This window comes from Oncorhynchus masou, unplaced genomic scaffold (genome assembly GCF_036934945.1).
Source record: "Oncorhynchus masou masou isolate Uvic2021 unplaced genomic scaffold, UVic_Omas_1.1 unplaced_scaffold_1020, whole genome shotgun sequence".
Classification (NCBI taxonomy): domain Eukaryota; kingdom Metazoa; phylum Chordata; class Actinopteri; order Salmoniformes; family Salmonidae; genus Oncorhynchus; species Oncorhynchus masou.
In genome coordinates this window covers 155,356-172,188 of record NW_026999886.1, presented here as the reverse complement: position 1 = coordinate 172,188, position 16,833 = coordinate 155,356, and the positions used below count along the sequence as shown (strand labels likewise).

The following is a 16,833-nucleotide window of genomic DNA, read 5'->3' as shown; positions in this document are numbered from 1 at the left end:
AACACAGTCTTATCTGGTGCATAGACACAAAGACAAGAAACAACAACCCACAAATCCCAACACAAAACAGGTTACCTAAATATGGTTCCCAATTAGAGACAATGACTAACATTTGCCTTTGATTGAGATCTATATTAGGCCAAACATAGAAATAGACAAACCAGACACACAACATAGAATGCCCACCCAGCTCACGTCCTGACCAATACTAAAACAAGGAAAACACGAAAGAACTATGGTCAGAACATGACACCCAGTCTCTCTTTTTCTTGCCCTCCTGGTTTTGACCCTTGCCTGTCCCGACTCTGAGCCCACCTGCCTGACCACTCTGCCTGACCCTGAGCCTGCCTGCCGTCCAGTACAGTTGCCCCACCTCTGGTTTACTGACCCCTGCCTCCCTGACCCTGAGCCCACCTGCCTGACCACTCTGCCTGACCTTGAGCCTGCCTGCCGTCCAGTACAGTTGCCCCACCTCTGGTTTACTGACCCCTGCCTCCCTGACCCTGAGCCCACCTGCCTGACCACTCTGCCTGACCCTGAGCCTGCCTGCCGTCCAGTACAGTTGCCCCACCTCTGGTTTACTGACCCCTGCCTCCCTGACCCTGAGCCCACCTGCCTGACCACTCTGCCTGACCCTGAGCCTGCCTGCCGTCCAGTACAGTTGCCCCACCTCTGGTTTACTGACCCCTGCCTACCCTGACCCTGAGCCCACCTGCCTGACCACTCTGCCTGACCCTGAGCCTGCTTGCCGTCCGGTACCCCACCTCTGGTTCACGACCCCTGCCTACCCTGACCCTGAGCCTGCCTGCCGTCCAGTACAGTTGCCCCACCTCTGGTTTACTGACCCCTGCCTACCCTGACCCTGACCCTGCCTGCCGTCCGGTACCGTTGCCCCACATCTGGTTCACTGACCCCTGCCTACCCTGACCCTGAGCCTGCCTGCCGTCCGGTACCCCACCTCTGGTTTACTGACCCCTGCCTGCCTTGAGTCTTACCTTCATACCTGACAGTTTTCATGTTCATTTGGATGGGGTTATATAATAGCCTATCTTTCCAACGAGGTGTACACAACTGAACAACTCCCTCACGACGCCAGGACAGCGGAGTCAATCACCACCTTCCGGAGACACCTGAAACCCCACCTCTTCAAGGAATACCTAGGATAGGATAAAGCAATCCTTCTCACCCCCCCCCTAAATGATTTAGATGCACTATTGTAAAGTGGCTGTTCCACTGATGTCAGAAGGTGAATTCACCAATTTGTAAGTCGCTCTGGATAAGAGCGTCTGCTAAATGACTTAAATGTAATGTAAATGTAATCACGCATTTGAATGTTTGAACGTTGCTGCATGAACTTATAACGTTGCTGCATGGGATTTGTCGGTTTATAAAGTCAGGTGCTTGTGTTGCAATAAATTGTCATATCAAGCTAACGAAATGAACCGCTTTCGGATTTTTGACAGCTCTAACGCAGTTCCCCCTTTAACACCGCAAAAACAACCACTATGTCATTCTGATAGAAACTAGCCCAAAATCTATGCACTAATATTTAATATTGATTTAATTGAATTGCTTGTTCTTCTAGATGGAAATGACAGGAAGAACAAAAAGAAAATAACTATCATGAAGTAAATGTCTGTCATCTCTGTTGATCTACTAGCTCACCAACCGTGGTCTATCATGAAGTAATGTCTGTCATCTCTGTTGATCTACTAGGTCACCAACCCTGGTCTATCATGAAGTAATGTCTGTCATCTCTGTTGATCTACTAGGTCACCAACCCTGGTCTATCATGAAGTAATGTCTGTCATCTCTGTTGATCTACTAGGTTACCAACCCTGGTCTATCATGAAGTAATGTCTGTCATCTCTGTTGATCTACTAGGTTACCAACCCTGGTCTATCATGAAGTAATGTCTGTCATCTCTGTTGATCTACTAGGTCACCAACCCTGGTCTATCATGAAGTAATGTCTGTCATCTCTGTTGATCTACTAGGTCACCAACCCTGGTCTATCATGAAGTAATGTCTGTCATCTCTGTTGATCTACTAGGTCACCAACCCTGGTCCTGGAGAGCAACAAGATGTGCTCTTTCTGAAATGCTTGGATATGTAACATGATCGCAGGTTAGTCAGTGTCAGACATGTTTTTCACCAGGCTCCCTCTCTGGCTCCCTCTCTATCTCCCTCTCTGGCTCCCTCTCTGGCTCCCTCTCTATCTCCCTCTCTGGCTCCCTCTCTGGCTCCCTCTCTGGCTCCCTCTCTGGCTCCCTGGAGCTGCTCCTCGTAGTACAGTAGTTGGTCCACTTCAAAGCCATCACTGGGCCTCTCCACCAGGCTGCTGAGGGCCTGTCTGATGCTCCCCTCATCCTCCTGCCTCTCCCTGGCTCCCTTCAGGTAGTTATACACCCTCTGGAAGACGGTTAGACCCAGCCGACGGGACACTGACCTGGGACAGACACAGGGAGAGAGACCGGGTGTCAACTCTGTCCACTAATCACACTCATCAGCCAGACATTGGCTGACATTTTGACAGTTTAAATGTTGTCCTGGGTCCCATAACATGCTCTCTGTGTAGAGTGATTTGATGTGATTACAGGAGGCAGGAAATTACATTGAACTTGTACTTCAGTGAAACATCATGCTAAACATTTGCATGGTGTGCACCGTGGGCAACCTCAAGCTAATCTTGAACAGAACCAGGACGATTGTTGCTGAAGCATGTGAACAGACGTATCCAGACAGAATAACAGCACTTGGCATTTACATCTTAGTCATTTAACAGACTCTCTTATCCAGAACGGCTTAAAGTAGTGAGTGCATACATTTTTCGTATGGTTCCCCCGTGGAATTTACCAACAACCCTGGCATTGCAAGCTCCATGCTCTATCAACAGAGCCACACAAGACCACAAATAGACCACTCTTGTACCCGTTAGCAACAAGAGTAGTCCATTTGTTCCTGTATGCTTTCACATAATGCATAATGGGTGCTGTGAGAGATAGAGTATTACTATACCTGTCTGTCCAATAAAATGGAAAAAACATAGTTATCTCATCACATGGAGACATACAGTGTCACTAGCCAGTGCTAAGCTGCCTAAGTGTCTGTGTGTGCTGTCATCAGTGGGTGTTCCGTTGCCATGGAGCTGGCAGCAGGAAAAGAGCAGGTCCATTGGGGCGGGCCTCGTGAATTTGACGAGGATGTGGGCCCAAGAAACTCCTGGTATCATATACCAAAGTCCACATCTTCCACTAGGAGACAACACAACTCCAACAGTCCAACACATCAGACACTAAATTAACCGTTTCTAATGCCCAGAACACATAGTACTGGGTTGTCATGGGACAACTGTCAAGTCTCTATTGAGATCTGTTGAGATTCACTGCATTGTTTTCTTGAGACGTCACAGTCAGAGAAAACGGACATTTAGAAAATACTGATCCTTCCTGTCTTCCCTGGACGCCTTTTACCAGATACTATTTCTGGAGTTAATATTGTGATGTAAAGATGAATGTCTACTGTACTTTGGTTTGTCCAGTTATCTGATACTGGTCCTATCAGGTCTATAAATCTGGTGAAACCTCTATCCCAGAAGAAATGAACCATTAGGATCTCAGATGGGACTTTCTGGATGTTCTGGGGTTGTCTGGGAGAGAGGAAAGTCCAGAAGAAATGAACCATTAGGATCTCAGATGGGACTTTCTGGATGTTCTGGGGTTGTCTGGGAGAGAGGAAAGCCCAGAAGAAATGAACCATTAGGATCTCAGATGGGACTTTCTGGATGTTCTGGGGTTGTCTGGGAGAGAGGAAAGTCCAGAAGAAATGAACCATTAGGATCTCAGATGGGACTTTCTGGATGTTCTGGGGTTGTCTGGGAGAGAGGAAAGCCCAGAAGAAATGAACCATTAGGATCTCAGATGGGACTTTCTGGATGTTCTGGGGTTGTCTGGGAGAGAGGAAAGCCCAGAAGAAATTAAACATTAGGATCTCAGATGGGACTTTCTGGATGTTCTGGGGTTGTCTGGGAGAGAGGAAAGCCCAGAAGAAATGAACCATTAGGATCTCAGATGGGACTTTCTGGATGTTCTGGGGTTGTCTGGGAGAGAGGAAAGCCCAGAAGAAATGAACCATTAGGATCTCAGATGGGACTTTCTGGATGTTCTGGGGTTGTCTGGGAGAGAGGAAAGCCCAGAAGAAATGAACCATTAGGATCTCAGATGGGACTTTCTGGATGTTCTGGGGTTGTCTGGGAGAGAGGAAAGTCCAGAAGAAATGAACCATTAGGATCTCAGATGGGACTTTCTGGATGTTCTGGGGTTGTCTGGGAGAGAGAAAGCCCAGAAGAAATTAACCATTAGGATCTCAGATGGGACTTTCTGGATGTTCTGGGGTTGTCTGGGAGAGAGGAAAGCCCAGAAGAAATTAAACATTAGGATCTCAGATAGGACTTTCTGGATGTTCTGGGGTTGTCTGGGAGAGAGGAAAGCCCAGAAGAAATGAACCATTAGGATCTGAGATGGGACTTTCTGGATGTTCTGGGGTTGTCTGGGAGAGAGGAAAGCCCAGAAGAAATGAACCATTAGGATCTCAGATGGGACTTTCTGGATGTTCTGTGGTTGTCTGGGAGAGAGGAAAGCCCAGAAGAAATGAACCATTTGGATCTCAGATGGGACTTTCTGGATGTTCTGGGGTTGTCTGGGAGAGAGGAAAGCCCAGAAGCGTAATTCATTTCCAGCTAAAAGTAGTATCACATTTGGGGCTATATGGTATTTTTGTCTATAGTGATCTTGGAGATGACCCTGGGGCCTCAGACAAAGCTTCAGATCAACAACATGTGTTTGGTTGGCCATAGCTGTATGTTCAGAGTTTTCTGTCCATAGCTCAGTTGTGTGTTCATAGTTGTGTTCATTATTTATTATTTTAACAGGGAGTCCCATTATGACCAAGGTCTCTTTCAAGGGAACCCTGCATCTTACAATTATACACAATTTATACACCAGAAAATACCCCAGAAAATACAAAATAAACAGCTTTAAAAAGTTCAAGAGAATATAAAAATACAAAACACACTGAAGGACAATAATCACAGTCCTCGACAGAGAGATCCTCAATCAGCAGAGAGGTCCTCAATCAGCAGAGAGGTTCACAATCAGCAGAGAGGTCCTCAATCAGCAGAGAGGTCCTCAATCAGCAGAGAGATCCTCAATCAGCAGAGAGGTCCTCAATCAGCAGAGAGGTCCTCAATCAGCAGAGAGGTCCTCAATCAGCAGAGAGGTTCTCAATCAGCAGAGAGGTCCTCAATCAGCAGAGAGGTCCTCAATCAGCAGAGAGGTCCTCAATCAGCAGAGAGGTTCTCAATCAGCAGAGAGGTCCTCAATCAGCAGAGTGGTTCCCAAATAAACAGAGAGGTCCTCAGTCAGCAGAGAGGTCCTCAATCAGCAGAGAGGTCCTCAATCAGCAGAGAGGTCCTCAGTCAGCAGAGAGGTTTTCAGTCAGCAGAGAGGTTTTCAGTCAGCAGAGAGGTTCTCAATCAGCAGAGAGGTTCTCAATCAGCAGAGAAGTCCTCAGTCAGCAGAGAGGTTCTCAGTCAGCAGAGAGGTTCTCAATCAGCAGAGAAGTCCTCAGTCAGCAGAGAGGTTCTCAATCAGCAGAGAGGTTCTCAATCCGCAGAGAGGTTCTCAATCAGCAGAGAGGTCCTCAATCAGCAGAGAGGTTCTCAATCAGCAGAGAGGTTCTCAATCAGCAGAGAGTCTGTAGCGACAGATCGGGCTATAAGTCTGTAGCAACAGATGAAATTCCAGAGCTATCCATCCTTCTTAACATTATAAGTGTCCTCAGAAGGCTGAAGTTAAGTTTAGCAATACATGTGTAATTTGGCTTTGTCTTTTTCTTAGAGAGAATATGCAGGCCTAGCAAATGCTGTCTCATTATTATAATTCCATTCTAAGTCATCTCTGGCTTGAGGCTTCCTAAGGAACGGATAGAAGATAGAAACAGCTAGGATTGTGAGAGGATTGATAGTCCTCTCTGAGGTATTGTTGCAGAGGCACAAGGGAGCCTAGTGAGTGTTAGAGTCTCTCCCTCTCTCTCCCTCTCTCTCTTTAACAGAAGTGTCTTGTATAGGGTCTCCACTGTGTCAACAGGGTCTCCAATGTGTCAGCAGGGTCTCCAATGTGTCAGCAGGGTCTCCACTGTGTCAGCAGGGTCTCCACTGTGTCAACAGGGTCTCCACTGTGTCAACAGGGTCTGCACTGTGTCAACAGGGTCTGCACTGTGTCAACAGGGTCTCCACTGTGTCAAAAGGGTCTCCACTGTGTCAGCAGGGTCTCCACTGTGTCAGCAGGGTCTCCACTGTGTCAGCAGGGTCTCCACTGTAAGACTGATGATAGGAGAGGGGCCATGCGTATTGCGTACACACCAACACCCTGCGTGAGTTGTCATACACACAACTCATCTGATCGTTTACGATTGATGGAACTGTATAATCTAATTCATCTGATTGTTTACGATTGATGGAACTGTATAATCTAATTCATCTGATTGTTTACGATTGATGGAACTTTATAATGTAATTCCATTTTTGAGGCTCTGTGATAGCAGACATCTTTACTACAGAGTAGATTATTTTGGTCCCTCTCCACCATCTCCTTCTCCCTCTCTTCCTCGCTCCTCCTCTCTCCACCATCTCCTTCTCCCTCTCTCGCTCCTCCTCTCTCCACCATCTCCTTCTCCTTCTCTCTCTCCCCTCCTCTCTCCACCATCTCCTTCTCCCTCTCTCTCCTCTGCGCTCCTCCTCTTTCCACCATCTCCTTCTCTCTCTCTCTCTCCTCCTCTTTCCACCATCTCCTTCTCCCTCTCTCCTCCATCTCCCTCTCTCTCCTCCTCTCACCTCCTCGCTCCACCATCTCCTTCTCCATCTCTCTCCTCCTCGCTCCACCATCTCCTTCTCCCTCTCTCTCCTCCTCGCTCCTCCTCTCTCTACCATCTCCTTCTCCCTCTCACTCTTCTCCTCTCTCCACCATCTCCTTCTCCCTCCTTCTCCCTCTCTCTCTTCACCATCTCCTTCTCCCTCTCTCTCCTCCATCTCCTTCTCCCTCTCTCCTCCACGCTCCTCCTCTTTCCACCATCTCCTTCTCCCTCCCTCTCCTCCTCTCTCCTCCTCTCTCCATCATCTCCTTCTCCCTCTCTCTCTCCTCCTCGCTCCTCCATCTCCTTCTCCCCCTCTCTTTCCTCCTCTCTCCTCCATCTCCTCCCCCTCTCTCTCATCCTCTCTCCTCCATCTCCTTCTCCTTCTCTCCTCTGCACTCCTCCTCGCTCCACCATCTCCTTCTCCCTATCTCCTCCATCTGTCTCCTCCTCTCTCCTCCTCTCTCCACCATCTCCATCTCCCTCTCTCTCTCCTCCTCGCTCCACCATCTCCATCTCCCTCTCTCTCTCCTCCTCGCTCCTCCTCTCTCCACTATCTCCTTCTCCATCCATCATCTCCTTCTCCCTTTCTCTCCTCCTCGCTCCAACATCTCCTTCTCCCTCTCTCTCCTCCTCGCTCCTCCTCCCTCCACCATCTCCTTCTCCCCCTCTCTCCTCCTCTCTCCACCATCTCCTTCTCCCCTCTCTCTCTCCTCCTCTCTCCACCATCTCCTCCTCCCTCTCTCTCTCCTCCTCGCTCCTCCATCTCCTTCTCCCCCTCTCTCTCCTCCATCTCCTTCTCCTCTCTCTCCTCCTCACTCCTCCATCTCCTCCTCTTCAGTTGACCTTTACAGTCCCTACATTGAGACACAACTTTGGCTCCTACATTTGTAAACAAGTGGGGACCTATTTCCTCTCTACAGAGATAATGTTTTTTCCAAACACAAATTTAAATATGCAACATTTTGATTATGACTATGATGAATAACAAAAATCGGAGCCCAAATATTGAATGGTACAAAAATATTTGATCAATCAAAATAATCCTAAATAGCCTCTTGAGGAGCTGGGGAGGTCTATGGATGAGCATGTTCTCAGTACATGTTTAATAAATGTGGTATATATCTGAAAGTAAACAACCCTCAAAAATGTGACTAATGGTGTGTGTGCATGTGCATGTGTTTCTGAGAGTTGTCAGTCAATGATGCACACTCAATCAAACACTCTCTTTCTCTCTCTTTCTCTCCCGTTCTTTTGTTCCCGTTCTCTGTATCTCTTCCTTTCTCTCGCTCTCTCTCGTTCTCCCCTCTCATTCTCTCATTCTCTCTCTCTCTAACACACACAGTAAGTGGCTCTAATCAGCATCCCTCCTCCTCCTCCTCCTCCACCAAAACAACCCAACAGAAACTCTTGCATCAGCATCAAAGCTTACCTCTCTATTCAGCCAAGAGAGCCATGGTGACAGATGCCGTTGCTGTAAATTGCTACCTGTTCTCCTGTCCTCCCTCCATCCCCTCCCTTCATCCTCGCCCCCTCCACCCCCCTCTTATTTCTGGGCCTTTATGAAGCGGCAGCTCTGAGGGATCTGACAGGGTCTAATTCTCTCTCCCACAGGAATTGGGCTTCTGTTATAAATACACCAGCACCAGTCTCATCATGGGAGCATGGAGCTGAGAACTCACACTGTGTGTGTGTGTTTAACAGAATACTACTGTCGCTGTGTGAAAAGAAAAATGTGTCCTGCTTGACGAGTGGGGCTGTGTTTTCCAGGTAACAGCCTCTTGCAGCTTCACTTAGCCCAAACTCCAAACCCCATCACTTCACTTAGCCCAAACTCCAAACCCATCACTTCACTTAGCCCAAACTCCAAACCCATCACTTCACTTAGCCCAAACTCCAAACCCATCACTTCACTTAGCCCAAACTCCAAACCCCATCACTTCACTTAGCCCAAACTCCAAACCCATCACTTCACTTAGCCCAAACTCCAAACCCATCACTTCACTTAGCCCAAACTCCAAACCCATCACTTCACTTAGCCCAAAGTCCAAACCCATCACTTCACTTAGCCCAAACTCCAAACCCATCACTTCACTTAGCCCAAACTCCAAACCCCATCACTTCACTTAGCCCAAACTCCAAACCCATCACTTCACTTAGCCCAAACTCCAAACCCCATCACTTCAATTGCACCCAAGGTGGTCACAGTGACTTTTGGGCTTTTTTCTATGTGTGACCAATATTGCTAAGTGTATCTTTCACATTACTCACAGTTACCTATTTATTCTGTCTGTCTGTCTGTCTGTCTGTCTGTCTGTCTGTCTGTCTGTCTGTCTGTCTGTCTGTCTGTCTGTCTGTCTCTGTCTGTCTCTGTCTGTCTGTCTGTTTGTCTGTAGTCCAGAGAGCTGTCTGTCTGTCTGTCTGTCTGTCTGTCCGTAGTCAGAGAGCTGTCTGTACAGGAGAGTAGTGTTGTGGAATAGAGGTGAGGTTTGGGCCCCTGGGCCAGCAGCACCGTCAGGCCCTGCCACTCCCCTTCTCACCCTATCACACATCCACCTCACTGGGCAGACAGCAGAGGGATGGGCCCCTCTCCCACAGCTACACCAGGCTGATGTGATATCCATATTGATGTGCACCACAGATCGATGGATAGGACAACAAGAGGGTGGATGGATAGAGGCCACAGGCAGACAGGGAAACAGACGCTGCCTGGAGGTGAGATACATCCTACTTTCATTTAAAACTTCAATGCTCAGTGTATTGAACATTTAAAAGTTTGCTGTTGCCAGTATGTGCAGGGATGGAAATGAAGTTCGCCCGCTCTTTAGCTGAAGTGAATATACAGTGTTGTAGTTTCTGATCACAAGTTAGGCTTTTCACGAGATAATTAACATAATTGTTCAGAGTTAATAAATACTTTAGAGTTTATCGTCACTTTAAAGAAATCAAAATCAAATCAAAGGTGAAAGGTGAAAGGTGAAAGGAGAGGTTCTCCTACTCACTCAGTCATGCGCTGAATCCTTGTCTCAGCCATGGTGCTGTTGATGACTGGAGGCCCCATGGGGACCCACTGGCCCTCTTCTGGCACTGCTTCAGCCACTGTAGAGGAAATTGTGATTATTGGGGACACGCATGGGCAATTCATTCATTAAAAATACAGCTAAATGTAAAGGCTTAAACTGATATTTTCGTATTTACATGATTTCATAATTTTGTAAGCAATATTCTGATCTTTTTTAATATGCTCAAATTTAGTATAATATCAAAGCAAATTCTCCTTGGTCTGTGACAATCACTTCCTATGTGACAAAATATAGAAACAAAACAACAATGATCTCTGTTAGTTGAAGAGTACCCATCACAACCTCGCACCCCCCCACACACACCACATCTGTTCTCAACGACTATGGGATTGTGATGGTATCTCTGCCCTTGTCTATCTAATCACAGTAAATCATGCTGTGTGTCATCTTGTCTACACTCAGATGAAATACTGCCAGAGTGCAGGGAGAGTTGTTGGTACCATTGCCATTTAGCTTGGGTTGTTTTGAGTTATTAAAAAGTAGATTTATGTAAAGAGAGCAGAGGAAGTGCATTCAAATCTTTTATTTGGTGTAATAAATTACACATCCACCCACCCACAGAGAGAGAGAGAGAGAGAGAGAGAGGCAGAGAGAGAGAGAGCTGTAGATGTCACAGCCAGCATCTTTAACCTAAAACAGAGTGATAGGTGAGAGAAGAAGACATCAACACAACACATGGTCACTTTTAGAGAAATACACAACTCATTTACATTCAGGTAAAGTAGTAACTTGATTTATTTAGCATTTTGTTTCATTCTTTGTACTGGAAAAACAGGAAAAGGTCCTGGCACACTTCCGGTCAGATGCAAATGTATTTTAATAGTAGCTGAGCTTTCGTTCAGTCGAGATTCATCTGAGCATGCCTCCAGCACCTTCACTAACCAGTTTTGGGTGTGTGGTTATTCTCTTCGTTATTTACATGAAAGTTTGAAATCATTGTCAAGGAAGCACTTACTGCGGCACACTTCCACAGTGGGTTGGAAGAAAGTTTCTCACTGTATGTTTCCAGACTCATCTAGGCCAATATTAAATAAAAGCAGCTGCTGAGAGTAGAGCTTCACCACAGGTGAGCAGGCAGAGAGGAGGTGTCTAGGAGCTGCCAGCATCTGACATGAGGTTCCACGGTTCACTGGGCCAGCTAAGAGTGTGTGTGTGTGTGTGTGTGTGTGTGTGTGTGTGTGTGTGTGTGTGTGTGTGTGTGTGTGTGTGTGTGTGTGTGTGTGTGTGTGTGTGTGTGTGTGTGTGTGTGTGTGTACGTTGTGAGTGACACGGGAGATGGAGTGTGTGTGTGTGAATCGGAGTAAGTCATTATTTGTAAGAAGAGAGAAGTACGTGAGAGGGATAGAATACACGGATAAACATGCATTCCTTTCCATTCTCTGTGGATTAAACAGGCATTCCTTTCCACTCTCTGTGGATTAAACAGGCATTCCTTTCCATTCTCTGTGGATTAAACATGCATTCCTTTCCATTATCTGTGGATTAAACAGGCATTCCTTTCCACTCTCTGTGGATTAAACAGGCATTCCTTTCCATTCTCTGTGGATTAAACAGGCATTCCTTTCCACTCTCTGTGGATTAAACAGGCATTCTATTCCACTCTCTGTGGATTAAACAGGAATTCCTTTCCATTCTCTGTGGATTAAACATGCATTCCTTTCCACTCTCTGTGGATTAAACAGGCATTCCTTTCCATTCTCTGTGGATTAAACATGCATTCCTTTCCACTCTCTGTGGATTAAACAGGCATTCCTTTCCATTCTCTGTGGATTAAACAGGCATTCCTTTCCATTCTCTGTGGATTAAACATGCATTCCTTTCCATTCTCTGTGGATTAAACATGCATTCCTTTCCATTCTCTGTGGATTAAACAGGCATTCCTTTCCATTCTCTGTGGATTAAACAGGCATTCCTTTCCATTCTCTGTGGATTAAACATGCATTCCTTTCCATTCTCTGTGGATTAAACATGCATTCCTTTCCACTCTCTGTGGATTGAACATGCATTCCTTTCCACTCTCTGTGGATTAAACATGCATTCCTTTCCATTCTCTGTGGATTAAACATGCATTCCTTTCCACTCTCTGTGGACTGAACATGCATTCCTTTCCACTCTCTGTGGATTAAACATGCTTTCCTTTCCATTCTCTGTGGATTAAACATGCATTCCTTTCCATTCTCTGTGGATTAAACACGCATTCCTTTCATTCTCTGTGGATTAAACATGCATTCCTCTCCATTCTCTGTGGATTAAACATGCATTCCTTTCCACTCTCTGGATTAAACATGCATTCCTTTCCACTCTCTGTGGATTAAACAGACATTCCTTTCCATTCTCTGTGGATTAAACAGGCATTTCTTTCCATTCTCTGTGGATTAAACATGCATTCCTTTCCATTCTCTGTGGATTAAACATGCATTCCTTTCCACTCTCTGGATTAAACATGCATTCCTTTCCACTCTCTGTGGATTAAACAGGCATTCCTTTCCATTCTCTGTGGATTAAACATGCATGCCTTTCCATTCTCTGTGGATTAAACATGCATTCCTTTCATTCTCTGTGGATTAAACATGCATTCCTTTCCATTCTCTGTGGATTAAACAGGCATTTCTTTCCATTCTCTGTGGATTAAACAGGCCTTCCTTTCCATTCTCTGTGGATTAAACAGGCATTCCTTTCCATTCTCTGTGGATTAAACAGGCATTCCTTTCCATTCTCTGTGGATTAAACAGGCATTCCTTTCCATTCTCTGTGGATTAAACATGCATTCCTTTCCATTCTCTGTGGATTAAACATGCATTCCTTTCCACTCTCTGGATTAAACATGCATTCCTTTCCACTCTCTGTGGATTAAACAGGCATTCCTTTCCACTCTCTGGATTAAACATGCATTCCTTTCCACTCTCTGTGGATTAAACAGGCATTCCTTTCCATTCTCTGTGGATTAAACATGCATTCCTTTCCACTCTCTGTGGATTAAACATGCATTCCTTTCCACTCTCTGTGGATTAAACAGGCATTCCTTTCCATTCTCTGTGGATTAAACATGCATTCCTTTCCATTCTCTGTGGATTAAACATGCATTCCTTTCATCCTCTGTGGATTAAACATGCATTCCTCTCCATTCTCTGTGGATTAAACATGCATTCCTTTCCACTCTCTGGATTAAACATGCATTCCTTTCCACTCTCTGTGGATTAAACAGACATTCCTTTCCATTCTCTGTGGATTAAACAGGCATTCCTTTCCATTCTCTGTGGATTAAACATGCATTCCTTTCCATTCTCTGTGGATTAAACATGCATTCCTTTCCACTCTCTGGATTAAACTTGCATTCCTTTCCACTCTCTGTGGATTAAACAGGCATTCCTTTCCACTCTCTGGATTAAACATGCATTCCTTTCCACTCTCTGTGGATTAAACAGGCATTCCTTTCCATTCTCTGTGGATTAAACATGCATTCCTTTCCATTCTCTGTGGATTAAACAGGCATTTCTTTCCATTCTCTGTGGATTAAACAGGCCTTCCTTTCCATTCTCTGTGGATTAAACATGCATTCATTTCCATTCTCTGTGGATTAAACATGCATTCCTTTCCACTCTCTGGATTAAACATGCATTCCTTTCCACTCTCTGTGGATTAAACAGGCATTCCTTTCCATTCTCTGTGGATTAAACATATATTCCTTTCCATTCTCTGTGGATTAAACATGCATTCCTTTCCATTCTCTGTGGATTAAACATGCATTCCTTTCCACTCTCTGTGGATTAAACAGGCATTCCTTTCCATTCTCTGTGGATTAAACATGCATTCCTTTCCACTCTCTGTGGATTAAACAGGCATTCCTTTCCATTCTCTGTGGATTAAACAGGCATTCCTTTCCATTCTCTGTGGATTAAACAGGCATTCCTTTCCATTCTCTGTGGATTAAACATGCATTCTTTTCCATTCTCTGTGGATTAAACATGCATTCCTTTCCATTCTCTGTGGATTAAACATGCATTCCTTTCCATTCTCTGTGGATTAAACAGGCATTCCTTTCCATTCTCTGTGGATTAAACAGGCATTCCTTTCCATTCTCTGTGGATTAAACATGCATTCCTTTCCATTCTCTGTGGATTAAACATGCATTCCTTTCCACTCTCTGTGGATTGAACATGCATTCCTTTCCACTCTCTGTGGATTAAACATGCATTCCTTTCCATTCTCTGTGGATTAAACATGCATTCCTTTCCACTCTCTGTGGACTGAACATGCATTCCTTTCCACTCTCTGTGGATTAAACATGCTTTCCTTTCCATTCTCTGTGGATTAAACATGCATTCCTTTCCATTCTCTGTGGATTAAACACGCATTCCTTTCATTCTCTGTGGATTAAACATGCATTCCTCTCCATTCTCTGTGGATTAAACATGCATTCCTTTCCACTCTCTGTGGATTAAACATGCATTCCTTTCCACTCTCTGTGGATTAAACAGACATTCCTTTCCATTCTCTGTGGATTAAACAGGCATTCCTTTCCATTCTCTGTGGATTAAACATGCATTCCTTTCCATTCTCTGTGGATTAAACATGCATTCCTTTCCACTCTCTGGATTAAACATGCATTCCTTTCCACTCTCTGTGGATTAAACAGGCATTCCTTTCCATTCTCTGTGGATTAAACATGCATGCCTTTCCATTCTCTGTGGATTAAACATGCATTCCTTTCATTCTCTGTGGATTAAACATGCATTCCTTTCATTCTCTGTGGATTAAACATGCATTCCTTTCCATTCTCTGTGGATTAAACAGGCATTTCTTTCCATTCTCTGTGGATTAAACAGGCCTTCCTTTCCATTCTCTGTGGATTAAACAGGCATTCCTTTCCATTCTCTGTGGATTAAACAGGCATTCCTTTCCATTCTCTGTGGATTAAACAGGCATTCCTTTCCATTCTCTGTGGATTAAACATGCATTCCTTTCCATTCTCTGTGGATTAAACATGCATTCCTTTCCACTCTCTGGATTAAACATGCATTCCTTTCCACTCTCTGTGGATTAAACAGGCATTCCTTTCCATTCTCTGTGGATTAAACATGCATTCCTTTCCATTCTCTGTGGATTAAACATGCATTCCTTTCCATTCTCTGTGGATTAAACATGCATTCCTTTCCACTCTCTGTGGATTAAACATGCATTCCTTTCCACTCTCTGTGGATTAAACATGCATTCCTTTCCATTCTCTGTGGATTAAACACGCATTCATTTCCATTCTTTGTGGATTAAACAGACATTCCTTTCCATTCTCTGTGGATTAAACAGGCATTCCTTTCCACTCTCTGTGGATTAAACAGGCATTCCTTTCCATTCTCTGTGGATTAAACAGGCATTCCTTTCCATTCTCTGTGGATTAAACATGCATTCCTTTCCATTCTCTGTGGATTAAACATGCATTCCTTTCCATTCTCTGTGGATTAAACATGCATTCCTTTCCACTCTCTGTGGATTAAACAGGCATTCCTTTCTATTCTCTGTGGATTAAACAGGCATTCCTTTCCATTCTCTGTGGATTAAACATGCATTCCTTTCCATTCTCTGTGGATTAAACATGCATTCCTTTCCATTCTCTGTGGATTAAACAGGCATTCCTTTCCATTCTCTGTGGATTAAACAGGCATTCCTTTCCATTCTCTGTGGATTAAACATGCATTCCTTTCCATTCTCTGTGGATTAAACATGCATTCCTTTCCACTCTCTGTGGATTGAACATGCATTCCTTTCCACTCTCTGTGGATTAAACATGCATTCCTTTCCATTCTCTGTGGATTAAACATGCATTCCTTTCCACTCTCTGTGGACTGAACATGCATTCCTTTCCACTCTCTGTGGATTAAACATGCTTTCCTTTCCATTCTCTGTGGATTAAACATGCATTCCTTTCCATTCTCTGTGGATTAAACACGCATTCCTTTCATTCTCTGTGGATTAAACATGCATTCCTCTCCATTCTCTGTGGATTAAACATGCATTCCTTTCCACTCTCTGTGGATTAAACATGCATTCCTTTCCACTCTCTGTGGATTAAACAGACATTCCTTTCCATTCTCTGTGGATTAAACAGGCATTCCTTTCCATTCTCTGTGGATTAAACATGCATTCCTTTCCATTCTCTGTGGATTAAACATGCATTCCTTTCCATTCTCTGTGGATTAAACATGCATTCCTTTCCACTCTCTGTGGATTAAACAGGCATTCCTTTCTATTCTCTGTGGATTAAACAGGCATTCCTTTCCATTCTCTGTGGATTAAACATGCATTCCTTTCCATTCTCTGTGGATTAAACATGCATTCCTTTCCATTCTCTGTGGATTAAACAGGCATTCCTTTCCATTCTCTGTGGATTAAACAGGCATTCCTTTCCATTCTCTGTGGATTAAACATGCATTCCTTTCCATTCTCTGTGGATTAAACATGCATTCCTTTCCACTCTCTGTGGATTGAACATGCATTCCTTTCCACTCTCTGTGGATTAAACATGCATTCCTTTCCATTCTCTGTGGATTAAACATGCATTCCTTTCCACTCTCTGTGGACTGAACATGCATTCCTTTCCACTCTCTGTGGATTAAACATGCTTTCCTTTCCATTCTCTGTGGATTAAACATGCATTCCTTTCCATTCTCTGTGGATTAAACACGCATTCCTTTCATTCTCTGTGGATTAAACATGCATTCCTCTCCATTCTCTGTGGATTAAACATGCATTCCTTTCCACTCTCTGTGGATTAAACATGCATTCCTTTCCACTCTCTGTGGATTAAACAGACATTCCTTTCCATTCTCTGTGGATTAAACAGGCAT

At 44.6% G+C, this 16,833-nt stretch overlaps 1 protein-coding gene across 1 annotated transcript in view; it reads right to left on the bottom strand.

Moving 5' to 3' along the window:
- Positions 1-1,204: 1,204 nt before the first annotated feature.
- LOC135528687 (serine/threonine-protein kinase Nek11-like) overlaps positions 1,205-16,833 on the bottom strand; it is a 59,542-nt gene continuing 43,913 nt past the window's right edge. Inside the window, exons 7-8 of the mRNA XM_064957798.1 lie at positions 9,911-10,007; positions 1,205-2,448 (exon numbers count right to left, since the gene is read on the bottom strand). Coding sequence (XP_064813870.1) covers positions 2,151-2,448; positions 9,911-10,007 — 395 coding nt within the window. The 3' untranslated portion in view covers positions 1,205-2,150. The remainder of the gene's footprint in view (positions 2,449-9,910; positions 10,008-16,833) is intronic.